The following is a 27,935-nucleotide window of genomic DNA, read 5'->3' as shown; positions in this document are numbered from 1 at the left end:
CGTTAGGTGACGTTCTGTTGTGTTATCATTAGTTTAGTAAGATGTCTGCTGATGTTAGGTGAGGTTCTGTTGTGTTATCATTAGTTTAGTAAGATGTCTGCTGATGTTAGGTGAGGTTCTGTTGTGTTATCATTAGTTTAGTAAGATGTCTGCTGATGTTAGGTGAGGTTCTGTTGTGTTATCATTAGTTTAGTAAGATGTCTGCTGATGTTAGGTGAGGTTCTGTTGTGTTATCATTAGTTTAGTAAGATGTCTGCTGATGTTAGGTCAGGTTCTGTTGTGTTATCATTAGTTTAGTAAGATGTCTGCTGATGTTAGGTGAGGTTCTGTTGTGTTATCATTAGTTTAGTAAGATGTCTGCTGATGTTAGGTGAGGTTCTGTTTTGTTATCATTAGTTAAGTAAGATGTCTGCTGATATTAGGTGAGGTTCTGTTGTGTTATCATTAGTTTAGTAAGATGTCTGCTGATGTTAGGTGAGGTTCTGTTGTGTTATCATTAGTTTAGTAAGATGTCTGCTGATGTTAGGTGAGGTTCTGTTGTGTTATTATTAGTTTAGTAAGATGTCTGCTGATGTTAGGTGAGGTTCTGTTGTGTTATTATTAGTTTAGTAAGATGTCTGCTGATGTTAGGTGAGGTTCTGTTGTGTTATTATTAGTTTAGTAAGATGTCTGCTGATGTTAGGTGAGGTTCTGTTGTGTTATCATTAGTTAAGTAAGATGTCTGCTGATGTTAGGTGAGGTTCTGTTGTGTTATTATTAGTTTAGTAAGATGTCTGCTGATGTTAGGTGAGGTTCTGTTGTGTTATCATTAGTTAAGTAAGATGTCTGCTGATATTAGGTGAGGTTCTGTTGTGTTATTATTAGTTAAGTAAGATGTCTGCTGATATTAGGTGAGGTTCTGTTGTGTTATCATTAGTTAAGTAAGATGTCTGCTGATGTTAGGTGAGGTTCTGTTGTGTTATCATTAGTTTAGTAAGATGTCTGCTGATGTTAGGTGAGGTTCTGTTGTGTTATCATTAGTTTAGTAAGATGTCTGCTGATGTTAGGTGAGGTTCTGTTGTGTTATCATTAGTTTAGTAAGATGTCTGCTGATGTTAGGTGAGGTTCTGTTGTGTTATCATTAGTTTAGTAAGATGTCTGCTGATGTTAGGTGAGGTTCTGTTGTGTTATCATTAGTTTAGTAAGATGTCTGCTGATATTAGGTGAGGTTCTGTTGTGTTATTATTAGTTTAGTAAGATGTCTGCTGATGTTAGGTGAGGTTCTGTTGTGTTATTATTAGTTAAGTAAGATGTCTGCTGATATTAGGTGAGAGGTTCTGTTGTGTTATTATTAGTTAAGTAAGATGTCTGCTGATATTAGGTGAGGTTCTGTTGTGTTATTATTAGTTTAGTAAGATGTCTGCTGATGTTAGTGGAGGTTCTGTTGTGTTATTATTAGTTTAGTAAGATGTCTGCTGATGTTAGGTGAGGTTCTGTTGTGTTATTATTAGTTTAGTAAGATGTCTGCTGATGTTAGTGGAGGTTCTGTTGTGTTATTATTAGTTTAGTAAGATGTCTGCTGATATTAGGTGAGGTTCTGTTGTGTTATCATTAGTTTAGTAAGATGTCTGCTGATGTTAGGTGAGGTTCTGTTGTGTTATTATTAGTTTAGTAAGATGTCTGCTGATGTTAGTGGAGGTTCTGTTGTGTTATCATTAGTTTAGTAAGATGTCTGCTGATGTTAGGTGAGGTTCTGTTGTGTTATTATTAGTTTAGTAAGATGTCTGCTGATATTAGGTGAGGTTCTGTTGTGTTATTATTAGTTTAGTAAGATGTCTGCTGATGTTAGGTGAGGTTCTGTTGTGTTATTATTAGTTTAGTAAGATGTCTGCTGATATTAGGTGAGGTTCTGTTGTGTTATTATTAGTTTAGTAAGATGTCTGCTGATATTAGGTGAGGTTCTGTTGTGTTATTATTAGTTTAGTAAGATGTCTGCTGATGTTAGGTGAGGTTCTGTTGTGTTATCATTAGTTTAGTAAGATGTCTGCTGATGTTAGGTGAGGTTCTGTTGTGTTATTATTAGTTAAGTAAGATGTCTGCTGATGTTAGGTGAGGTTCTGTTGTGTTATCATTAGTTTAGTAAGATGTCTGCTGATGTTAGGTGAGGTTCTGTTGTGTTATCATTAGTTTAGTAAGATGTCTGCTGATATTAGGTGAGGTTCTGTTGTGTTATCATTAGTTTAGTAAGATGTCTGCTGATGTTAGGTGAGGTTCTGTTGTGTTATCATTAGTTTAGTAAGATGTCTGCTGATGTTAGGTGAGGTTCTGTTGTGTTATCATTAGTTTAGTAAGATGTCTGCTGATATTAGGTGAGGTTCTGTTGTGTTATTATTAGTTTAGTAAGATGTCTGCTGATGTTAGGTGAGGTTCTGTTGTGTTATTATTAGTTTAGTAAGATGTCTGCTGATATTAGGTGAGGTTCTGTTGTGTTATTATTAGTTAAGTAAGATGTCTGCTGATATTAGGTGAGGTTCTGTTGTGTTATTATTAGTTTAGTAAGATGTCTGCTGATGTTAGGTGAGGTTCTGTTGTGTTATTATTAGTTTAGTAAGATGTCTGCTGATGTTAGGTGAGGTTCTGTTTTGTTATTATTAGTTTAGTAAGATGTCTGCTGATGTTAGGTGAGGTTCTTTTGTGTTATTATTAGTTTAGTAAGATGTCTGCTGATGTTAGGTGAGGTTCTGTTGTGTTATTATTAGTTTAGTAAGATGTCTGCTGATGTTAGGTGAGGTTCTGTTGTGTTATTATTAGTTTAGTAAGATGTCTGCTGATGTTAGGTGAGGTTCTGTTGTGTTATTATTAGTTTAGTAAGATGTCTGCTGATGTTAGGTGAGGTTCTGTTGTGTTATTATTAGTTTAGTAAGATGTCTGCTGATATTAGGTGAGGTTCTGTTTTGTTATTATTAGTTTAGTAAGATGTCTGCTGATGTTAGGTGAGGTTCTGTTGTGTTATTATTAGTTTAGTAAGATGTCTGCTGATGTTAGGTGAGGTTCTGTTGTGTTATTATTAGTTTAGTAAGATGTCTGCTGATGTTAGATGAGGTTATGTTGTGTTATCATTAGTTTAGTAAGATGTCTGCTGATGTTAGATGAGGTTATGTTGTGTTATCATTAGTTAAGTAAGATGTCTGCTGATATTAGGTGAGGTTCTGTTGTGTTATTATTAGTTAAGTAAGATGTCTGCTGATATTAGGTGAGGTTCTGTTGTGTTATCATTAGTTTAGTAAGATGTCTGCTGATGTTAGGTGAGGTTCTGTTGTGTTAGCATTAGTTTAGTAAGATGTCTGCTGATATTAGGTGAGGTTCTGTTGTGTTATCATTAGTTTAGTAAGATGTCTGCTGATGTTAGGTGAGGTTCTGTTGTGTTATCATTAGTTTAGTAAGATGTCTGCTGATGTTAGGTGAGGTTCTGTTGTGTTATCATTAGTTTAGTAAGATGTCTGCTGATGTTAGGTGAGGTTCTGTTGTGTTATCATTAGTTTAGTAAGATGTCTGCTGATATTAGGTGAGGTTCTGTTGTGTTATCATTAGTTTAGTAAGATGTCTGCTGATGTTAGGTGAGGTTCTGTTGTTTTATCATTAGTTAAGTAAGATGTCTGCTGATGTTAGGTGAGGTTCTGTTGTGTTATCATTAGTTTAGTAAGATGTCTGCTGATATTAGGTGAGGTTCTGTTGTGTTATTATTAGTTTAGTAAGATGTCTGCTGATGTTAGGTGAGGTTCTGTTGTGTTATTATTAGTTAAGTAAGATGTCTGCTGATATTAGGTGAGGTTCTGTTGTGTTATTATTAGTTAAGTAAGATGTCTGCTGATATTAGGTGAGGTTCTGTTGTGTTATTATTAGTTTAGTAAGATGTCTGCTGATGTTAGGTGAGGTTCTGTTGTGTTATTATTAGTTTAGTAAGATGTCTGCTGATGTTAGGTGAGGTTCTGTTTTGTTATTATTAGTTTAGTAAGATGTCTGCTGATGTTAGGTGAGGTTCTTTTGTGTTATTATTAGTTTAGTAAGATGTCTGCTGATGTTAGGTGAGGTTCTGTTGTGTTATTATTAGTTTAGTAAGATGTCTGCTGATGTTAGGTGAGGTTCTGTTGTGTTATTATTAGTTTAGTAAGATGTCTGCTGATGTTAGGTGAGGTTCTGTTGTGTTATTATTAGTTTAGTAAGATGTCTGCTGATGTTAGGTGAGGTTCTGTTGTGTTATTATTAGTTTAGTAAGATGTCTGCTGATATTAGGTGAGGTTCTGTTTTGTTATTATTAGTTTAGTAAGATGTCTGCTGATGTTAGGTGAGGTTCTGTTGTGTTATTATTAGTTTAGTAAGATGTCTGCTGATGTTAGGTGAGGTTCTGTTGTGTTATTATTAGTTTAGTAAGATGTCTGCTGATGTTAGATGAGGTTATGTTGTGTTATCATTAGTTTAGTAAGATGTCTGCTGATGTTAGATGAGGTTATGTTGTGTTATCATTAGTTAAGTAAGATGTCTGCTGATATTAGGTGAGGTTCTGTTGTGTTATTATTAGTTAAGTAAGATGTCTGCTGATATTAGGTGAGGTTCTGTTGTGTTATCATTAGTTAAGTAAGATGTCTGCTGATGTTAGGTGAGGTTCTGTTGTGTTATCATTAGTTTAGTAAGATGTCTGCTGATGTTAGGTGAGGTTCTGTTGTGTTATCATTAGTTTAGTAAGATGTCTGCTGATGTTAGGTGAGGTTCTGTTGTGTTATCATTAGTTTAGTAAGATGTCTGCTGATGTTGGGTGAGGTTCTGTTGTGTTATCATTAGTTTAGTAAGATGTCTGCTGATGTTAGGTGAGGTTCTGTTGTGTTATCATTAGTTTAGTAAGATGTCTGATGATATTAGGTGAGGTTCTGTTGTGTTATTATTAGTTTAGTAAGATGTCTGCTGATATTAGGTGAGGTTCTGTTGTGTTATTATTAGTTTAGTAAGATGTCTGCTGATGTTAGGTGAGGTTCTGTTGTGTTATTATTAGTTTAGTAAGATGTCTGCTGATGTTAGTGGAGGTTCTGTTGTGTTATTATTAGTTTAGTAAGATGTCTGCTGATGTTAGGTGAGGTTCTGTTGTGTTATTATTAGTTTAGTAAGATGTCTGCTGATGTTAGTGGAGGTTCTGTTGTGTTATTATTAGTTTAGTAAGATGTCTGCTGATATTAGGTGAGGTTCTGTTGTGTTATCATTAGTTTAGTAAGATGTCTGCTGATGTTAGGTGAGGTTCTGTTGTGTTATTATTAGTTTAGTAAGATGTCTGCTGATGTTAGTGGAGGTTCTGTTGTGTTATTATTAGTTTAGTAAGATGTCTGCTGATATTAGGTGAGGTTCTGTTGTGTTATCATTAGTTTAGTAAGATGTCTGCTGATATTAGGTGAGGTTCTGTTGTGTTATTATTAGTTTAGTAAGATGTCTGCTGATGTTAGGTGAGGTTCTGTTGTGTTATTATTAGTTTAGTAAGATGTCTGCTGATGTTAGGTGAGGTTCTGTTGTGTTATCATTAGTTTAGTAAGATGTCTGCTGATGTTAGGTGAGGTTCTGTTGTGTTATCATTAGTTTAGTAAGATGTCTGCTGATGTTAGGTGAGGTTCTGTTGTGTTATCATTAGTTTAGTAAGATGTCTGCTGATGTTAGGTGAGGTTCTGTTGTGTTATCATTAGTTTAGTAAGATGTCTGCTGATGTTAGGTGAGGTTCTGTTGTGTTATCATTAGTTTAGTAAGATGTCTGCTGATGTTAGGTGAGGTTCTGTTGTGTTATCATTAGTTTAGTAAGATGTCTGCTGATGTTAGGTGAGGTTCTGTTGTGTTATTATTAGTTTAGTAAGATGTCTGCTGATATTAGGTGAGGTTCTGTTGTGTTATTATTAGTTTAGTAAGATGTCTGCTGATGTTAGGTGAGGTTCTGTTGTGTTATTATTAGTTAAGTAAGATGTCTGCTGATATTAGGTGAGGTTCTGTTGTGTTATTATTAGTTAAGTAAGATGTCTGCTGATATTAGGTGAGGTTCTGTTGTGTTATTATTAGTTTAGTAAGATGTCTGCTGATGTTAGGTGAGGTTCTGTTGTGTTATTATTAGTTTAGTAAGATGTCTGCTGATGTTAGGTGAGGTTCTGTTTTGTTATTATTAGTTTAGTAAGATGTCTGCTGATGTTAGGTGAGGTTCTGTTGTGTTATTATTAGTTTAGTAAGATGTCTGCTGATGTTAGGTGAGGTTCTGTTGTGTTATTATTAGTTTAGTAAGATGTCTGCTGATGTTAGGTGAGGTTCTGTTGTGTTATTATTAGTTTAGTAAGATGTCTGCTGATGTTAGGTGAGGTTCTGTTGTGTTATTATTAGTTTAGTAAGATGTCTGCTGATGTTAGGTGAGGTTCTGTTGTGTTATTATTAGTTTAGTAAGATGTCTGCTGATATTAGGTGAGGTTCTGTTTTGTTATTATTAGTTTAGTAAGATGTCTGCTGATGTTAGGTGAGGTTCTGTTGTGTTATTATTAGTTTAGTAAGATGTCTGCTGATGTTAGGTGAGGTTCTGTTGTGTTATTATTAGTTTAGTAAGATGTCTGCTGATGTTGTGAGGTTATGTTGTGTTATCATTAGTTTAGTAAGATGTCTGCTGATGTTAGGTGAGGTTCTGTTGTGTTATCATTAGTTTAGTAAGATGTCTGCTGATGTTAGGTGAGGTTCTGTTGTGTTATCATTAGTTTAGTAAGATGTCTGCTGATGTTAGGTGAGGTTCTGTTGTGTTATTATTAGTTTAGTAAGATGTCTGCGGCTTGGTAAATGCTTTCTGGAAGCAAATGATAACACAACAGATCTTCACCTAACATCAGCATATACTAAATCTATTTTTGAATGATGGATATTACATGTGATTACTAACATCCTGTTGTGTTTGTGTAGGGACCCGCGGGTCCCCAAGGAGCCCTTGGCCCTGCAGGAGAGGAGGGGAAGAGGGGACCCAGAGGAGAGCCCGGCGCTGCTGGACCTCTCGGACCTCCCGGAGAGAGAGTGAGTACCACCGATGACACCCATCTTGTCACCCCGTCGGCGTACAGGGCTACCCATCATTCCAACCACTTGTTGAGGCACAATGTGTTTCCTGCACATAAAAAGGAGGAAATTAAATGGACGGCTACACTGCCAGAGGGCTGTCCCAGAGAGGGCTGTCTCAGAGAGGGCTGTCTCAGAGAGGGCTGTCTCAGAGAGGGCTGTCCCAGAGAGGGCTGTCCCAGAGAGGGCTGTCCCAGAGAGGGCTGTCCCAGAGAGGGCTGTCCCAGAGAGGGCTGTCTCAGAGAGGGCTGTCTCAGAGAGGGCTGTCCCAGAGAGGGCTGTCCCAGAGAGGGCTGTCTCAGAGAGGGCTGTCCCAGAGAGGGCTGTCTCAGAGAGGGCTGTCCCAGAGAGGGCTGTCTCAGAGAGGGCTGTCTCAGAGAGGGCTGTCCCAGAGAGGGCTGTCCCAGAGAGGGCTGTCTCAGAGAGGGCTGTCTCAGAGAGGGCTGTCCCAGAGAGGGCTGTCTCAGAGAGGGCTGTCTCAGAGAGGGCTGTCCCAGAGAGGGCTGTCTCAGAGAGGGCTGTCCCAGAGAGGGCTGTCTCAGAGAGGGCTGTCTCAGAGAGGGCTGTCCCAGAGAGGGCTGTCCCAGAGAGGGCTGTCTCAGAGAGGGCTGTCCCAGAGAGGGCTGTCCCAGAGAGGGCTGTCCCAGAGAGGGCTGTCTCAGAGAGGGCTGTCCCAGAGAGGGCTGTCTCAGAGAGGGCTGTCTCAGAGAGGGCTGTCCCAGAGAGGGCTGTCTCAGAGAGGGCTGTCTCAGAGGGCTGTCCCAGAGAGGGCTGTCTCAGAGGGCTGTCTCAGAGAGGGCTGTCCCAGAGAGGGCTGTCTCAGAGGGCTGTCCCAGGGCTGTCTCAGAGGGCTGTCTCAGAGGGCTGTCCCAGAGAGGGCTGTCTCAGAGAGGGCTGTCCCAGAGAGGGCTGTCTCAGAGAGGGCTGTCTCAGAGAGGGCTGTCCCAGAGAGGGCTGTCCCAGAGAGGGCTGTCTCAGAGAGGGCTGTCCCAGAGAGGGCTGTCTCAGAGAGGGCTGTCTCAGAGGGCTGTCTCAGAGGGCTGTCTCAGAGAGGGCTGTCTCAGAGAGGGCTGTCCAGAGAGGGCTGTCTCAGAGAGGGCTGTCTCAGAGAGGGCTGTCCCAGAGAGGGCTGTCCCAGAGAGGGCTGTCCCAGAGAGGGCTGTCTCAGAGAGGGCTGTCCCAGAGAGGGCTGTCCCAGAGAGGGCTGTCCCAGAGAGGGCTGTCTCAGAGAGGGCTGTCTCAGAGAGGGCTGTCCAGAGAGGGCTGTCCCAGAGAGGGCTGTCCCAGAGAGGGCTGTCACAGAGAGGGCTGTCCCAGAGAGGGCTGTCTCAGAGAGGGCTGTCCCAGAGAGGGCTGTCTCAGAGAGGGCTGTCCCAGAGAGGGCTGTCCCAGAGAGGGCTGTCTCAGAGAGGGCTGTCCCAGAGAGGGCTGTCCCAGAGAGGGCTGTCTCAGAGAGGGCTGTCTCAGAGAGGGCTGTCCCAGAGAGGGCTGTCTCAGAGAGGGCTGTCTCAGAGAGGGCTGTCCCAGAGAGGGCTGTCTCAGAGAGGGCTGTCCCAGAGAGGGCTGTCCCAGAGAGGGCTGTCACAGAGAGGGCTGTCCCAGAGAGGGCTGTCCAGAGAGGGCTGTCCAGAGAGGGCTGTCCCAGAGAGGGCTGTCCCAGAGAGGGCTGTCCCAGAGAGGGCTGTCTCAGAGAGGGCTGTCCCAGAGAGGGCTGTCTCAGAGAGGGCTGTCTCAGAGAGGGCTGTCCCAGAGGGCTGTCCAGAGAGGGCTGAGAGGGCTGTCCCAGAGAGGGCTGTCTCAGAGAGGGCTGTCTCAGAGGGCTGTCCCAGAGAGGGCTGTCTCAGAGGGCTGTCCCAGAGAGGGCTGTCCCAGAGAGGGCTGTCCCAGAGAGGGCTGTCCCAGAGAGGGCTGTCCCAGAGAGGGCTGTCCCAGAGAGGGCTGTCTCAGAGAGGGCTGTCCCAGAGAGGGCTGTCCCAGAGAGGGCTGTCCAGAGAGGGCTGTCCCAGAGAGGGCTGTCCCAGAGAGGGCTGTCACAGAGAGGGCTGTCAGAGAGGGCTGTCTCAGAGGGCTGTCCCAGAGAGGGCTGTCCCAGAGAGGGCTGTCTCAGAGAGGGCTGTCCCAGAGAGGGCTGTCCCAGAGAGGGCTGTCCCAGAGAGGGCTGTCTCAGAGAGGGCTGTCCCAGAGAGGGCTGTCCCAGAGAGGGCTGTCTCAGAGAGGGCTGAGGGCTGTCCCAGAGAGGGCTGTCCCAGAGAGGGCTGTCCCAGAGGGCTGTCCCAGAGGGCTGTCCCAGAGAGGGCTGTCCCAGAGAGGGCTGTCCCAGAGGGCTGTCCCCAGAGGGCTGTCCCAGAGAGGGCTGTCCCAGAGAGGGCTGTCCCAGAGAGGGCTGTCCCAGAGAGGGCTGTCCCAGAGGGCTGTCTCAGAGAGGGCTGTCCCAGAGAGGGCTGTCTCAGAGAGGGCTGTCCCAGAGAGGGCTGTCTCAGAGAGGGCTGTCCCAGGGCTGTCTCAGAGAGGGCTGTCCCAGAGAGGGCTGTCTCAGGGCTGTCCCAGAGAGGGCTGTCTCAGAGAGGGCTGTCCCAGAGAGGGCTGTCCCAGAGAGGGCTGTCTCAGAGAGGGCTGTCCCAGAGAGGGCTGTCCCAGAGAGGGCTGTCTCAGAGAGGGCTGTCCCAGAGAGGGCAGAGAGGGCTGTCTCAGAGAGGGCTGTCCCAGAGAGGGCTGTCCCAGAGGGCTGTCTCAGAGGGCTGTCCCAGAGAGGGCTGTCCCAGAGGGGGCTGTCCCAGAGTCTCAGAGGGCTGTCCCAGAGGGCTGTCTCAGAGGGCTGTCCCAGAGAGGGCTGTCCCAGAGAGGGCTGTCTCAGAGAGGGCTTTCCCAGAGAGGGCTTTCCCAGAGAGGCCTGTCACAGAGAGGGCTGTCACAGAGTCCCAGAGAGGGCTGTCCCAGAGAGGGCTGTCACAGAGAGGGCTGTCACAGAGAGGGCTGTCTCAGAGAGGGCTGTCACAGAGAGAGCTGTCTCGGAGAGGGCTGTCTCAGAGAGGGCTTTCACAGGGAGGGCTGTCTCAGAGAGGGCTGTCACAGAGAGGGCTGTCACAGAGAGGGCTGTCTCAGAGAGGGCTGTCACAGAGAGAGCTGTCTCAGAGAGGGCTGTCTCAGAGAGGGCTTTCACAGGGAGGGCTGTCTCAGAGAGGGCTGTCTCAGAGAGGGCTGTCACAGAGAGTGCTGTCACAGAGAGGGCTGTCACAGAGAGGGCTGTCTCGGGGAGGGCTGTCCATGTTACTTTACATTCACCACACACTGTAGTCTCGCTCCCAGCGTTAAATGTTGATTTTGTTTCTTCTTCTTCTAACCCTGAACCCTTTTGTTGTTGTTGTCTTTGTTTAGGGCGCCCCCGGTAACCGTGGTTTCCCAGGTCAGGATGGTCTGGCTGGTCCCAAGGTGAGTGTCACCATGACAATATGGTCTCAGGGGAGGGGCTTATCGTTAAAGGAGGGGAAACTAAGTGCTATGGTACAGGAAATGAACAGGAAGTGTCCATTCAGATCAACTGAATAGGTTACACTAATACTGGCAGGACTGTGTCAGCAGTCTCTTGAGTGACGGATTGTTAACATAAACGTTAACCACGGATTGGTTCTGGGTTATTATGACATAAGGTCATCAATGACATATCTGTACATTTCAACACCACAGGATCATGGGTAATATACTATATGTATCTATATATCTACAGCCAAGCGTTGGTGTGAAAATGCCCTTCTGTACTAGAGTAGTAGTGAAGACATTCCATCATCATTTTCTGAACACAAGAATTTATTGGAGTCCTTCAGGCAATTACTATCCAACCTGACTGAATATTCTGTTAGGAGCGCATCGATAGTGAAACAGCCAGGCATCACGGAGAAAATTATATGTGAGAAAGAAAGACAGAGCCCCTATTAGGCCATGTCCACACTTGACACGTACACGCGACTTCTGCTATCAGAATACGAGGATCGCATTGAAAAGACGTGTAGACGCACAAAAATCGCTTTGTTGTTCTGATTGTGTTCAGATTTTGCTGACAACTTCAGGAGGTGGTCAGGGATGCATTGTGTGCGGATTTCTCCTCAGACTGGACGGAATCAGGCTACCGAAAGCCCATAAAGTGGTCGACTTCATCAGCACTCCTCCCACAAGTCTCCAGAAAACTTGTGTTTTTGGGACCGAAAGGCACATTTTAATTATAACGTTGGAGCAAATACATTCCTAGCGTGTGAGGAACTTGTTTGGTGGCCTTATAAAAGCTAGCCAGCTAGCTAATATTTAGAATTTTTAGAATTTATGCTAAACTATATGCATTCTCATTTAGCGTTGCTTGCTAACTTGCTTGCTAGCTACAGAGGTTTGCTTGCTGGCTAGCTACAGAGGTTAGCTTCCTGGCTAGCTACAGGGGTTAGGTGGCTAGTTAGCTACGGTAGTTAGCTACTGCCATCAGCCTATTCCACCTTTTGTAGAATGCATACTGGCATTTGAATATACTGCGAGAAAAGGGAATCAGGACACACTGTGGACAAGTTAGACACATTTACATGTAGGTGTACAAATGCTGCATGAACAGTCAAGTCTAGACACAAGCCTCAGTGTCAGTGTTGTCTACTGGCGTCATCTATAATTTTACTGTTTCACCACCAGAGGTCACCTCATCCTCACCACCAACTCTAGTCTAGCTGACACCAGTGTCTCAGACTGCAAATGGAAGCATTTCATTACATTCCAAATTAAATATTATTCACCCGTATTCGTTACATTGGGTAAATGTGTCAGAAGGAATCTTTTCTAATTCCAAGACCCTTGTCTTTTCCCCCTCCTCAGAAGGGAGATTTCCGTTGTCCAACGGAATGTATTCAACCAATATGTGTCTTCCACATTCATGTCATCAGCACCCAGGGAACAACTGCCTTGCTCAAGGGCAGAATGACAGATTTTGACCTCTGCTCAAACTTCCAGTTACTGGCCCAATCCTCCCACCCTCCAGGCTACCTGCCGCCTGAGGGTGTTTGTCTAGGGTAACCTCATGTAAAGTGACTGTGGAGACAGATGGAGCATATGTTTCCCATGATAGGGGTGAATCCTCACTTCCACTCAAGTCAAATGTTCACTTAGTCAAGAATTGATGTCAATAGGATGTAAATTATCTTACCCCCTGACGCAAAAAGATAGATCTGTCTGATCGATTGATTGATTGATGTGTTGATGTGTTGATTGATTGATTGGCTGATTGATTGATGTGTTGATTGATTGATTGGCTGATTGATTGATGTGTTACTGTGTTGATTGATTGATGTGTTACTGTGTTGATTGATTGATGTGTTACTGTGTTGATTGATTGATGTGTTACTGTGTTGATTGATTGATTGATTGATGTGTTGATTGATTGATGTGTTACTGTGTTGATTGATTGATTGGCTGATTGATTGATGTGTTGATTGATTGATGTGTTACTGTGTTGATTGATTGATGGGTTGATAGATTGTTGGGTTGATTGATTTCTACACCAGCATTGCTTGCTGTTTGGGGTTTTAGGCTGGGTTTCTGTACAGCACTTTGAGATATCAGCTGATGTAAGAAGGTCTATATAAATACATTTGATTTGATTTATTGGATTGATTACTTGATTGATTGATCGTCTCCATTGAGTAACACACATTTTTCCCCTCCTAATCCAGGGAGCCCCTGGTGAGCGTGGAGTCGGCGGCGTGTCTGGCCCTAAGGGAGCCGGCGGTGACCCTGGTCGCCCTGGCGAGCCCGGTCTTCCTGGTGCAAGAGTAAGTTCAACTACAACATCTCTCTACCATCTGTACCAGTAGTATGTATAAATGCTCTGGTAAGATGGAATAGTTCTCCAAACTATGGCTGAGTAATGGAGCCAATACATTATCTTTGTAATTTTGACTTGCATAATAATATTGTATGTAGGCTACTAAGGGTAATGGCTCTGGTAAGGGTAATGGCTCTGGTAAGGGTAATGGCTATACTACGAAGCCAAGACAATAATCACTGTAGATTTAACTCGCATACTGTACAGTATACAGTGATGTGTGTGTGTCTCTGTGCTCTTGCAGGGTCTTACTGGTCGTCCCGGTGATGCAGGTCCTCAAGGAAAAGTTGGACCCGGTGTAAGTACGCTTGTTGTCTGTTTTGTTCAACGACTGTAAAAATAACATTTTTTTTTGTATAAAAAAAAAAGAAGAAACATTAATTTGCTCACTAGATGAATCAACATGTTCACAGGACTCTGACCAATGATTTATATAGACACTAGATGAATCAGCATGTTCACAGGACTCTGACCAATGATTTATATAGACACTAGATGAATCAGCATGTTCACAGAACTCTGACCACTGATTTATATAGACACTAGATGAATCAGCATGTTCACAGGACTCTGACCAATGATTTATATAGACACTAGATGAATCAGCATGTTCACAGGACTCTGACCAATGATTTATATAGACACTAGATGAATCAGCATGTTCACAGGACTCTGACCACTGATTTATATAGACACTAGATGAATCAGCATGTTCACAGGACTCTGACCACTGATTTATATAGACACTAGATGAATCAGCATGTTCACAGGACTCTGACCACTGATTTATATAGACACTAGATGAATCAGCATGTTATAGACACTAGAGAACTCTGACCACTGATTTATATAGACACTAGATGAATCAGCATGTTCACAGGACTCTGACCAATGAATTTATATAGACACTAGATGAATCAGCATGTTCACAGGACTCTGACCACTGATTTATATAGACACTAGATGAATCAGCATGTTCACAGGACTCTGACCAATGATTTATATAGACACTAGATGCCTCAGCATGTTCACAGGACTCTGACCAATGAATTATATAGACACTAGATGATCAGCATGTTCACAGGACTCTGACCAATGATTTATATAGACACTAGATGACTCAGCATGTTCACAGGACTCTGACCAATGATTTATATAGACACTAGATGCCTCAGCATGTTCACAGGACTCTGACCAATGAATTTATATAGACACTAGATGAATCAGCATGTTCACAGGACTCTGACCACTGATTTATATGGACACTAGATGAATCAGCGTGTTCACGACCTGATAACTCTGACCAATGATTTATATAGACACTAGATGAATCAGCATGTTCACAGGACTCTGACCACTGATTTATATAGACACTAGATGACTGATAGGGTACATCATTGACTCTGACAGTGTAGAAACCCCCTCAGGTGCATAACTTCTAGTTTTTATTTTGCATAATTGATTGATTGATTGACTGACCCTCCTGTTTCCCCTCTGTAGGGTGCTGCTGGTGAGGATGGTCGCCCTGGTCCCCCTGGCCCTATGGGAGCCCGCGGTCAGCCTGGCGTGATGGGATTCCCCGGACCCAAGGGAGCCAACGTGAGTGTGACTGTTTGATTGATTGTAGATTCATTGATTTGGTTGGTTGGTTGGGTGTTTTGGATGATTGATGATTGGTTGATTGGGTGTTTTCAATGATTTGATGATTGATTGATTGGGTGTGTTGGATGATTTACATATACATAGGAAGATTACATATCTACATGGACAGAGTGTATGTCTATTCTACATACAACTGGACATTATTGGTGGCTGACTGCTTTGTGTGTGTTTTCTGACTAGGGCGAACCTGGCAAGGGCGGAGAGAAAGGATTGCTCGGTGCGCCAGGTCTGAGAGTAAGTCATTTATCTCACCCAGACAGACAGACACAGACAGCCTTTTCAGTAGAGCCATGTGAAATATGCCGGGGTAAACACACCTTATGCCCGACTAGAAAGGAATCCATTAATATTAAACCAACCAGAGTTACAAATCATAAATAGCCTTCCATCTTCTTTTTGATGATAATATATGCCATTTCAAATGTGCAGAAAACACTTTAAAGACGTTGTTAGGAAACCATTCCACATACTCAGTTTATCCTTACTCAGTTGCCATAGTAGTAATTACATCTATCAGTCTTCATCTGGCTCCCATGGCCTCTAACACTCTATCTCTCTCTCTTCTCTCTCTCTTCTCTCTCTCTCTCTCTCTTTCTCTACCCTCTCTCTTTTTTCTCTCTCTCTCCCTATAGGGTCTTCCTGGTAAGGATGGTGAGACCGGAGCTGCTGGACCCCCTGGCCCTGCTGTGAGTATCTCTATCTCTCCAATCACACTCTGCTGCCGTCATGTCTGTCTCACTGCTCTTATCCACCTTTTTCAATTTACTCTCTAAAAACGACCTGATAACTCCACCAAACCCAGGCTGGATATACTTCAACGCGTATCGTTGTCAATTCGCTGCTAGCTAACCTTTCTGATTCAAGTTTCATTGTGGTTGTAAGATGGTAAGATTATTACACTGTATCGTCAAGATGAGACCAATTTCTTCACAATGACTTGGCCTGATGTTAGATGTGCCGATTGAGTTTAAAGGCACAATGTTTTCGTTTTTTTAACGGCAGCCCAATGCCTTGTTTTCCTATAATTATATTGAACCTTTATTTTATCAGGGAGTCGTACTGAGAACAAGGTCTATTCTACAAATGAGCCCTGAATGACAGAAATTACAGAAAATGCACACATCAATATCGATACAAAATGCAAACAGAAAGAAAAACACGATCATAAAAAAACAAACACATTCATTCGTAATAAGGTCCTCAATCAGCTGTCTGAATTACCCCTAGAGGCACCAGAACATCACATTCATCAGTAATAAGATCCTCAATCAGCTGTCTGAATTACCCCTAGAGGCACCAGAACATCACATTCATCAGTAATAAGGTCCTCAATCAGCTGTCTGAATTACCCTAGAGGCACCAGAACATCACATTCATCAGTAATAAGGTCCTCAATCAGCCGTCTGAATTACCCCTAGAGGCACCAGAACATCACATTCATCAGTAATAAGGTCCTCAATCAGCTGTCTGAATGACCCCTAGAGGCACCAGAACATCACATTCATCAGTAATAAGGTCCTCAATCAGCTGTCTGAATTACCCCTAGAGGCACCAGAACATCACATTCATCAGTAATAAGGTCCTCAATCAGCTGTCTGAATTACCCCTAGAGGCACCAGAACATCACATTCATCAGTAATAAGATCCTCAATCAGCTGTCTGAATTACCCTAGAGGCACCAGAACATCACATTCATCAGTAATAAGGTCCTCAATCAGCTGTCTGAATTAGAGGCACCAGAACATCCCTAGAGGGCACCAGAACATCACATTCATCAGTAATAAGATCCTCAATCAGCTGTCTGAATTACCCCTAGAGGCACCAGAACATCACATTCATCAGTAATAAGGTCCTCAATCAGCTGTCTGAATTACCCCTAGAGGCACCAGAACATCACATTCATCAGTAATAAGATCCTCAATCAGCTGTCTGAATTACCCCTAGAGGCACCAGAACATCACATTCATCAGTAAAAAGCTCATCACATTGAACATCACATTCAAGAACATTTTGAAGATTGTTCCACAAAGAAGCTGCAAGAAAACTAAAAGCTGATTTACCTAACTCAGTGGAGACCAGAGGACTTTCTAGAGTTATCCATCCCTGAGACCTGGTGTGGTAACTCCTATGTCTAAAGTTTAGTAAAGACGTTAGGTACAGTGTAGCTTTTAAAAAAAAAGGCTTTTCAAATGAAAATATAGTAATGTATCAACATACGTGACATCAAAGAGGGCCAACCAACTTTCTGGTAGAGAATGCAGTGATGAGTACTAAAATTGTTGCCTGTAATAAAACGCAGTCCACTATGATAAACGGCATCTAACGGTTTGAACGAATTGGAGTTCATAGAGTTGATGTCGCCATAGTCTAGAACCGATAGAAACGTTGACTGAATAATAACATACTTAGTTTTACCTGTTTGGGGCGGCAGGGTAGCCTAGTGGTTAGAGCGTCGGACTCTAGGTTGCAAGTTCAAACCCCCGAGCTGACAAGGTACAAATCTGTCGTTCTGCCCTTGAACAGGCAGTTAACCCACTGTTCCTAGGCCGTCATTGAAAATAAGAATTTGTTCTTAACTGACTTGCCTAGTTAAATAATGGTAAAATAAATAAAAATGACCTGCATTCAATACTAATTTCAGGTCAAAGTTTTCCTGTAATATAATGAAGGCAGACTGTAGTTCAAATATAGCCTGGTCAACCTTGGGCACAATATCATACACAACAGTATCATCGGCATACAAGTGCAGGTAAAACATTTTTACAGACTAGTCGATATTCACAATGTAATCAGTAAAAAGTACAGGACCCAGAATCGACCTCTGCGGGACACCTTTCGTAATATCCAGGAAACCTGATTTAACAGTAGACACACATTGAGTTCTATCTGTCAAGTCATTTTTAAACCAGTTACATGCAGCCTGGTCTAGGCCAATTGAGGAAAGCCTCTGAATTAGCAGTGGCTTTGACAGGTCAATGAATAATGCTCACTGTTAAGCCTTCCTTTACCACAGGGCCCTGCTGGAGAGAGAGGAGAGCAAGGACAACCTGGACCTTCTGGCTTCCAGGTCAGTAGATGTACACCTCTCTCTCTTTCACTCTGCATTCACTGTGTACCTGTCTGTCTGTCTCTCTGCATTCACTGTGCACCTGTCTGTCTGTCTGTCTGTCTGTCTGTCTGTCTGTCTGTCTGTCTGTCTGTCTGGCTGGCTGGCTGGCTGTCTGGCTGGCTGTCTGTGACTCTGCATTCACTGTGTACCTGTCTGTCTGTCTGTCACTCTGCATTCACTGTGTACCTGTCTGTCTGTCACTCTGCATTCACAGTGTGTCTGTCTGTCTGTCTGTCTGTCTGTCTGTCTGTCTGTCTGTCTGTCTGTCTGTCTGTCTGTCTGTCTGTCTGTCTGTCTGTCTGTCTGTCTGTCTGTCTGTCTGTCTGTCTGTCTGTCTGTCTGTCTGTCTGTCTGTCTGTCTGTCTGTCTGTCTGTCTGTCTGTCTGTCTGTCTGTTCTGTGTGTACCTGTCTGTCTGTCTGTCTGTCTGTCTGTCTGTCTGTCTGTCTGTCTGTCTGTCTGTCTGTCTGTCTGTCTGTCTGTCTGTCTGTCTGTCTGTCTGTCTGTATGCATTCATTGAATACCTGTCTTTTGGTACTCTGCATGCTCCTAAAAAATATTAGTAAGCATTTACACAGGCAGCGCAATTCTGATCTTTTGCCCAATTATTGGCAAAGGAGCTGATCTGATTGGTCAAAAAATACATTAGTGGAAAAATATAAAAATTAGGCTGCCTGTGTAAATGCAGCCTTTATACACTACATTTGTCCAATCACATTGGCAATTCAGTCAACTATACACTTCGCAAGTAGTAACAAAAGCCACGTGATTGATTGATTGGTTGTTTTGCTTCCTTTGAACAGGGTCTGCCAGGACCTCCCGGCCCCCCTGGTGAGGGTGGCAAGCCCGGTGACATGGGAGTTCCAGGAGAGGGTGGAGCTGCTGGTGCCACTGGACCAAGAGTGAGTTTAGTTTCCTCCTCCATCATCTCCATACCTACGATGTTCATATAGCTAACTCCACTTATGGAGTTATGGAGGATAATAATGCTAACCATCCGTCCCTGTCTCCTTGTAGGGTGAGCGTGGTTTCCCAGGAGAGAGAGGAGGTGCTGGGCCTCAGGGGCTGCAGGGACCCCGTGGTCTTCCTGGAACTCCTGGAACTGACGGACCTAAGGTGAGACAAACACACTACTGTAGAGAACTTAGTCTTCTGATATACCTAAATGAAGCTAGTACAATTTGCAGTTAGTAGAAGTTGCAGTAGAATTTGCAGCCATTAGAATTTGCAGTAGAATTTGCCACTAGTAGAATTTGCAGTAGAATTTGCAGTAGAATTTGCAGTTAGTGGAATTTGCAGCTCGTAGAATTTGCAGCTAGTAGAATTTGCAGTAGAATTTGCAGCTAGTAGAATTTGCAACTAGTCGAATTTGCAACTAGTAGAATTTGCAGCTAGTAGAATTAGCAGCTAGTAGAATTTGCAGCTAGTAGAACTTGACGTAGAATTTGCAACTAGTCGAATTTGCAGCTAGTAGAATTTGCAACTAGTCGAATTTGCAACTTGTAGAATTTGCAGCTAGTAGAATTAGCAGCTAGTAGAATTTGCAGCTAGTAGAACTTGACGTAGAATTTGCAACTAGTAGAATTTGCAACTAGTCGAATTTGCAGCTAGTCGAATTTGCAGCTAGTCGAACTTGCAGCTAGTCGAACTTGCAGCTAGTAGAATTTGCATCTAGTAGAATTTGCTGCTAGTAGAATTTGCAGCTCGTAGAATTTGCAGCTAGTAGAATTTGCAGCTAGTAGAATTTGCTGCTCGTAGAATTTGCTGCTCGTAGAATTTGCAACTAGTAGAATTTGCAGCTAGTAGAATTTGCAGCTAGTAGAATATGCAGTAGAATTTGCAACTAGTAGAAGATGCAGTAGAATTTGCAGCTAGTAGAATTTGCAGCTAGTAGAATTTGCAGCTAGTATTTGAATGAGTGAACAATTGGAAGCTGGGGATGATTAGGTGGCCATGATGGTATGAGGGCCAGATTGGGAACTAACCAGGACACCGGCGTTAACACCCCTATTCTTACCATAAGTGCCATGGGATCTTTAGTCACCACAGGACACTTGTTTGGTTCCACCATATCCCACATATTCCACCATATCCCACAGAAAAACATGTAGTCTTTGATATATGAGACAGGCTCATTACCATAATGACAGTCCCATCCTGATCCTACCCAGTATCTGTTTAAAGCATGCCAGCAATACCATCTCGTTATCACCAAGGGAAAATTCTACACAGCCTTTTCACTACATAGAAGAAGGGATTTACGGTTATCGTATTTAAGGAAATATGCCACATTCACAGATATTTCCGTTGTCTGTCAACCACGGCTCAATGCAACTTTTCATTCTCAATACTGGTAATGAGTGGACCAGACTTCGGGCAGATTTGAGGAGACGAGGGGGTGAAAGAACCTGCCTGCTTGCCTTCGGGGCCATTTCAGTTCAGAACCCCTCTGACTGTCAGCCAAGGAGGAAATGATAGAAAGAGGCTGGGATTAAAGCTAATGATAGGAGGGAGGAGGAGGAGGAGGAGGAGGAGGAGGAGGAGGGATGAACAGACAGATGAATGTAACTGGGGAATCAGAGAGGCAGCAGTGCCAGCAGGAGAGAACAAACACAGCATTCCTCTTCGAGCTAAGCGCAGCAGGAACATTTGGCAAATTGGCCGAGAACAAGCTTAGAGAACGTTTATGAGAATGAGCTACCAGACGGCCAAGTCAGCGTAATACAGAAGAGGGAGACAAAAAAAACAACAACGTAAACTCTATAAACAGCTCAGACCTGAGTTCAGATACTGTTAGAAATCATTTCAGATAATGTACAGGAGCAGTGTCTTGATGTGGCTGATGTATTTCTATAGGAATATTACACGTTCTATCCAGTAGAAATGTGTTTCAATCAGCAATGTTTTGACTTCTATGTTCACCTACACCATCGTTCAAAAGTTTGGGGTCACTTAGAAATGTTTGATCAGAAATCACAGTGTAGACATTGTTAATGTTGTAAATGACTATTGTAGCCGGAAACAGCAGATTTTTTATTGAATATCTACATAGGCGTACAGAGGCCCATTATCAGCAACCAGCACTCCTGTGTTCCATTGGCACGTTGTGTTAGCTATTCTTGTTAGCTATTCATTCTATTCTTGTTCTGAGAAATGAAGGCTATTCCATGCGAGAAATTGCCAAGAAACTGAAGATCTCGTACAACACTGTGTACTACTCCCTTCACAGAACAGCGCAAACTGGCTCTAACCAGAATAGAAAGAGGAGTGGGAGACCCCGGTGCACAACTGAGCAAGAGGACAAGTACATTAGAGTGTCTAGTTTGAGAAACAGATGCCTTACAAGTCCTCAAGTCCTCTAATGTTTCCATGTATAGATGTATATAATGTTTCCATGTATAGATGTATATAATGTTTCCATGTCTAGATGTATATAATGTTTCCATGTCTAGATGTTTTAGGGACTACAGATGGAAATGAGCTATTAACTAAATCTGGTGCGACAAATGTTTTCTCAATGCTCTGAGACTTATGGTTTTGTTGTACAATGTCCCTGCTAAATAAACTTCATACATAATTTGAGCATGCATGTTGCAATGGACAACTTCATTTAGTCCTCAGATCATTCTCAAATATATATTCTCAAACCACCCAATATCTTGAAGGAAACTGAAAATTAAAGCTTTTAATGAAGGTCCTTATGAAAAATGAAAACCTTTGAAGGTGCTGCTGATACCGAGTTGCCAAAGCTGGGAAATACTTTTCAGCGAGTTATCTACTGGTTAGTGTTCACCTTGCATTTGATATGGTTTGTTTTGATGAATAATATCACTGTGAACAGGCCAGTTTCCTCATTGTGGGGATAGAGCTTCTGTGAAATGATTTTTTAATTTGTTCTGTTCTATTCTGTTCTATTCAGTTCTATTCTGTTCAGTTCTATTCTATTCTGTTCAGTTCTATTCATTTCTCGTCAGTTCTGTTCTCTTCAGTTCAGTTCTATTCAATTCTCTTCAGTTCTGTTCTGTTCTATTCAGTTCTGTTCTATTTAGTTCTCTTCTATTCAGTTCTGTTCTAGTCAGTTCTATTCAGTTCTATTCAGTTCTGTTCTGTTCTATTCTGTTCTAGTCAGTTCTATTCAGTTCTATTCAGTTCTATTCAGTTCTGTTCTGTTCTAGTCAGTTCTATTCAGTTCTATTCAATTCTGTTCTGTTCTATTCTGTTCTAGTCAGTTCTATTCAGTTCTATTCAGTTCTGTTCTGTTCTATTCTGTTCTATTCTGTTCTATTCTGTTGCATTCTACAGGCTGTTACTGTTGTTTTCCATCAAAACCTCTACCAGTTGCTGAGTTGCTATTAGTTCTGTATTCAGTTGCTGACAGTAGCTGTTGTGTGTCTTGTGTTGTAGGGCGCGATCGGACCAGGTGGTGCATCGGGTGCCCAGGGACCCCCCGGTCTACAAGGTATGCCCGGAGAGAGAGGAGCCTCAGGCATCCCCGGACCTAAGGGAGACAGAGTGAGTGGCACATGAAAGAAGCATCCTAATATTAGTTCAAATCATAGCCATGTTAATCGTACTAAGCCATGAAAGGGATCACTAGCCATGCACTTTGCAACAAGAGCCACTGGAGTAAAGCCACAAGGCACAGCAGTAATGATGTGGAGTGGCAACAAAGGATGTAGGTCTATTTACAGTACATGCTCATTGATGTTGTGATTTCATAATGTGTTAACCTACCCTATTCCTTTAATCATAATGTAGTCCAATATAACTGTGTTTGTGTCCCACAGGGTGACAACGGAGAGAAGGGACCTGAGGGTGCTTCTGGCAAAGACGGTTCAAGAGTGAGTGACCATCATCATCATCATCATCATCATCCACTATATCCCCCAGCCTTGTAACGTCAACCACTCTACCATTTAATATCCAAGACATGTATAACGTCAACCACTCTACCATTTAATATCCCCCAGCCTTATAACGTCAACCACTCTACCATTTAATATCCAAGACATTTATAACGTCAACCACTCTACCATTTAATATCCCCCAGCCTTATAACGTCAACCACTCTACCATTTAATATCCAAGACATTTATAACGTCAACCACTCTACCATTTAATATCCCCCAGCCTTATAACGTCAACCACTCTACCATTTAATATCCAAGACATTTATGCCGTCAACCACTCTACCATTTAATATCCAAGACATTTATGCCGTCAACCACTCTACCATTTAATATCCAAGACATTTATGCCGTCAACCACTCTACCATTTAATATCCAAGACATTTATGCCGTCAACCACTCTACCATTTATATCCAAGACATTTATAACGTCAACCACTCTACCATTTAATATCCAAGACATTTATGCCGTCAACCACTCTACCATTTATATCCAAGACATTTATAACGTCAACCACTCTACCATTTAATATCCAAGACATTTATGCCGTCAACCACTCTACCATTTATATCCAAGACATTTATAATGTCAACCACTCTACCATTTAATATCCAAGACATTTATGCCGTCAACCACTCTACCATTTAATATCCAAGACATTTATACCGTCAACCACTCTACCATTTAATATCCAAGACATTTATACCGTCAACACTCTACCATTTAATATCCAAGACATTTATAGATGTCAACCACTCTACCATTTAATATCCAAGACATTTATAGATGTCAACACTCTACCATTTAATATCCAAGACATTTAAGATGTCAACCACTCTACCATTTAATATCCAAGACATTGAAGATGTCAACCACTCTACCATTTAATATCCAAGACATTTATAATGTCAACCACTCTACCATTTAATATCCAATACATTTATGCCGTCAACCACTCTACCATTTATATCCAAGACATTTATAACGTCAACCACTCTACCATTTAATATCCAAGACATTTATGCCGTCAACCACTCTACCATTTATATCCAAGACATTTATAATGTCAACCACTCTACCATTTAATATCCAAGACATTTATGCCGTCAACCACTCTACCATTTAATATCCAAGACATTTATACCGTCAACCACTCTACCATTTAATATCCAAGACATTTATACCGTCAACACTCTACCATTTAATATCCAAGACATTGAAGATGTCAACCACTCCACCATTTAATATCCAAGACATTGAAGATGTCAACCACTCTACCATTTAATATCCAAGACATTGAAGATGTCAACCACTCTACCATTTAATATCCAAGACATTGAAGAGACATTGAAGATGTCAACCACTCTACCATTTAATATCCAAGACATTGAAGATGTCAACCACTCTACCATTTAATATCCAAGACATTTATACCGTCAACCACTCTACCATTTAATATCCAAGACATTTATACCGTCAACACTCTACCATTTAATATCCAAGACATTGAAGATGTCAACCACTCCACCATTTAATATCCAAGACATTGAAGATGTCAACCACTCTACCATTTAATATCCAAGACATTGAAGATGTCAACCACTCTACCATTTAATATCCAAGACATTTATAACGTCAACACTCTACCATTTATTATCCAAGACATTGAAGATGTCAACCACTCCACCATTTAATATCCAAGACATTTATAACGTCAACCACTCTACCATTTAATATCCAAGACATTGAAGATGTCAACCACTCTACCATTTAATATCCAAGACATTTATAACGTCAACACTCTACCATTTATTATCCAAGACATTGAAGATGTCAACCACTCCACCATTTAATATCCAAGACATTTATAACGTCAACCACTCTACCATTTAATATCCAAGACATTGAAGATGTCAACCACTCTACCATTTAATATCCAAGACATTTATAATGTCAACCACTCTACCATTTAATATCCAAAACATTTATAATGTCAACCACTCTACCATTTAATATCCAAGACATTGAAGATGTCAACCACTCTACCATTTAATATCCAAGACATTTATACCGTCAACCACTCTACCATTTAATATCCAAGACATTGAAGATGTCAACCACTCTACCATTTAATATCCAAGACATTGAAGATGTCAACCACTCCACCATTTAATATCCAAGACATTTATAACGTCAACCACTCTACCATTTAATATCCAAGACATTGAAGATGTCAACCACTCTACCATTTAATATCCAAGACATTGAAGATGTCAACCACTCTACCATTTAATATCCAAGACATTGAAGATGTCAACACTCTACCATTTAATATCCAAGACATTGAAGATGTCAACCACTCCACCATTTAATATCCAAGACATTTATAACGTCAACACTCTACCATTTAATATCCAAGACATTGAAGATGTCAACCACTCTACCATTTAATATCCAAGACATTTATGATGTCAACCACTCTACCATTTAATATCCAAGACATTGAAGATGTCAACCACTCTACCATTTAATATCCAAGACATTGAAGATGTCAACCACTCTACCATTTAATATCCAAGACATTTATAATGTCAACCACTCTACCATTTAATATCCAAGACATTTATAATGTCAACCACTCTACCATTTAATATCCAAGACATTTATAATGTCAACCACTCTACCATTTAATATCCAAGACATTGAAGATGTCAACCACTCCAAGACATTGAAGATGTCAACCACTCTACCATTTAATATCCAAGACATTGAAGATGTCAACCACTCTACCATTTAATATCCAAGACATTTATAATGTCAACCACTCTACCATTTAATATCCAAGACATTGAAGATGTCAACCACTCTACTGTTTAACATTCAACACATTTAAATATTAGTTCAGCAATCATGTCTACACTCACATGTTAAATTCCTCATGGACGTTATAACAGCAGAAGGAGAGCTGTACACATGTTAAATTCCTCATGGACGTTATAACAGCAGAAGGAGAGCTGTACACATGTTAAATTCCTCATGGACATTAACAGCAGAAGGAGAGCTGTACACATGTTAAATTCCTCATGGACATTAACAGCAGAAGGAGAGCTGTACACATGTTAAATTCCTCATGGACGTTATAACAGCAGAAGGAGAGCTGTACACATGTTAAATTCCTCGTGGACATTAACAGCAGAAGGAGAGCTATACTGAATCTTCTCTTTGTTACTCTTCTATTCCCTCTCTTTCTCTGTTTGGTCTAGGGTTTGACTGGTCCAATTGGTCCTCCTGGCCCAGCTGGTCCCAATGGAGAGAAGGTGTGTGTTTATATTTGAACTTGTATACCAGTTAATTGGTTAATTGATTAAATAAGTGTTTGTATTAGATACATCTGAAAGATACACATACAGCCATATCACCTGTAATGAGGTTACTGTATCCCCTAGGTATTATAAAACAGTCTATATAAGGTATGATATATGTATGATGTATGATTGACCTCTGTGACTGAACTCTGACCTCTGTGTTTCCTCCTATAGGGTGAATCTGGTCCCTCTGGACCTTCCGGTGCTGCTGGTGCCCGAGGTGCTCCTGTAAGTACCACAGACACACACACACACACACACACACACACACACACACACACACACACACACACACACACACACACACACACACACACACACACACACACACACACACACACACACACACACACACACACACACACACACACACACACCACACCTGTCAACACACACATACACACATACAAATTAGGATAAGATTGTACTTACATAAGAAATGTTTTCCCTATGTTTTCCCTTTTCCTGAATTACCTGACTAGGGCCTACTGCCATCAGATTACTGCCATCAGATTACTGCCATCAGATTACTGCTATCAGATTACTGCCATCAGATTACTGCCATCAGATTACTGCTATCAGATTACTGCCATCAGATTACTGCCATCAGATTACTGCTATCAGATTACTGCCATCAGATTACTGCCATCAGATTACTGCCATCAGATTACTGCCATCAGATCACTGCCATCAGATTACTGCTATCAGATTACTGCCATCAGATTACTGCCATCTGATTACTCCCATCAGATTACTGTCATCAGATTACTGCCATCTGATTACTGCCATCTGATTACTGCCATCAGATTACTGCCATCAGATTACTGCCATCTGATTACTCCCATCAGATTACTGCCATCTGATTACTGCCATCAGATTACTGCCATCTGATTACTGCTATCATATTACTGCTATCAGATTACTGCCATCAGATTACTGCCATCTGATTACTGCTATCATATTACTGCCATCAGATTACTGCCATCAGATTACTGCCATCTGATTACTCCCATAAGATTACTGCCATCTGATTACTGCCATCAGATTACTGCCATCTGATTACTGCTATCAGATTACTGCCATCAGATTACTGCCATCAGATTACTGCCATCTGATTACTGCCATCAGATTACTGCCATCAGATTACTGCCATCTGATTACTGCCATCTGATTACTGCCATCTGATTACTGCCATCTGATTACTGCTATCATATTACTGCTATCAGATTACTGCCATCAGATTACTGCCATCTGATTACTCCCATCAGATTACTGTCATCAGATTACTGCCATCTGATTACTGCCATCTGATTACTGCCATCTGATTACTGCCATCAGATTACTGCCATCTGATTACTGCCATCAGATTACTGCCATCAGATTACTGCCATCTGATTACTGCCATCATATTACTGCCATCTGATTACTGCCATCAGATTACTGCCATCAGATTACTGCCATCAGATTACTGCCATCTGATTACTGCCATCAGATTACTGCCATCTGATTACTGCCATCTGATTACTGCCATCAGATTACTGCCATCAGATTACTGCCATCTGATTACAGCTATCAGATTACTGCTATCAGATTACTGCCATCAGATTACTGCCATCAGATTACTGCCATCTGATTACTCCCATCAGATTACTGCCATCTGATTACTGCCATCTGATTACTGCCATCAGATTACTGCCATCTGATTACTGCTATCAGATTACTGCTATCAGATTACTGCCATCAGATTACTGCCATCTGATTACTGCCATCTGATTACTGCCATCAGATTACTGCCATCAGATTACTGCCATCAGATTACTGCCATCAGATTACTGCCATCTGATTACTGCCATCAGATTACTGCCATCAGATTACTGCCATCTGATTACTGCTATCAGATTACTGCTATCAGATTACTGCCATCAGATTACTGCCATCTGAACACTGCCAT

General features: G+C 42.0%; 1 protein-coding gene across 2 annotated transcripts in view; it reads left to right on the top strand.

The window, feature by feature from the left end:
* Positions 1 to 27,935, top strand: part of LOC118399725 (collagen alpha-1(II) chain) — an 83,059-nt gene that overhangs the window by 41,885 nt on the left and 13,239 nt on the right. For both annotated transcript variants that reach the window (XM_052474055.1, XM_052474053.1), the window contains 14 exons: positions 6,940 to 7,047; positions 10,465 to 10,518; positions 12,789 to 12,887; positions 13,185 to 13,238; positions 14,441 to 14,539; positions 14,783 to 14,836; positions 15,235 to 15,288; positions 17,616 to 17,669; positions 18,514 to 18,612; positions 18,728 to 18,826; positions 22,115 to 22,222; positions 22,498 to 22,551; positions 25,883 to 25,936; positions 26,159 to 26,212. In XM_052474055.1, coding sequence (XP_052330015.1) covers positions 6,940 to 7,047; positions 10,465 to 10,518; positions 12,789 to 12,887; positions 13,185 to 13,238; positions 14,441 to 14,539; positions 14,783 to 14,836; positions 15,235 to 15,288; positions 17,616 to 17,669; positions 18,514 to 18,612; positions 18,728 to 18,826; positions 22,115 to 22,222; positions 22,498 to 22,551; positions 25,883 to 25,936; positions 26,159 to 26,212 — 1,044 coding nt within the window. The remainder of the gene's footprint in view (positions 1 to 6,939; positions 7,048 to 10,464; positions 10,519 to 12,788; positions 12,888 to 13,184; positions 13,239 to 14,440; positions 14,540 to 14,782; positions 14,837 to 15,234; positions 15,289 to 17,615; positions 17,670 to 18,513; positions 18,613 to 18,727; positions 18,827 to 22,114; positions 22,223 to 22,497; positions 22,552 to 25,882; positions 25,937 to 26,158; positions 26,213 to 27,935) is intronic.

Source organism: Oncorhynchus keta, chromosome 21 (assembly GCF_023373465.1).
Source record: "Oncorhynchus keta strain PuntledgeMale-10-30-2019 chromosome 21, Oket_V2, whole genome shotgun sequence".
NCBI classification, from domain to species: domain Eukaryota; kingdom Metazoa; phylum Chordata; class Actinopteri; order Salmoniformes; family Salmonidae; genus Oncorhynchus; species Oncorhynchus keta.
The sequence above is the reverse complement of the archived record's forward strand: the minus strand, read 5'-3'. Positions and strand labels throughout refer to the sequence as shown.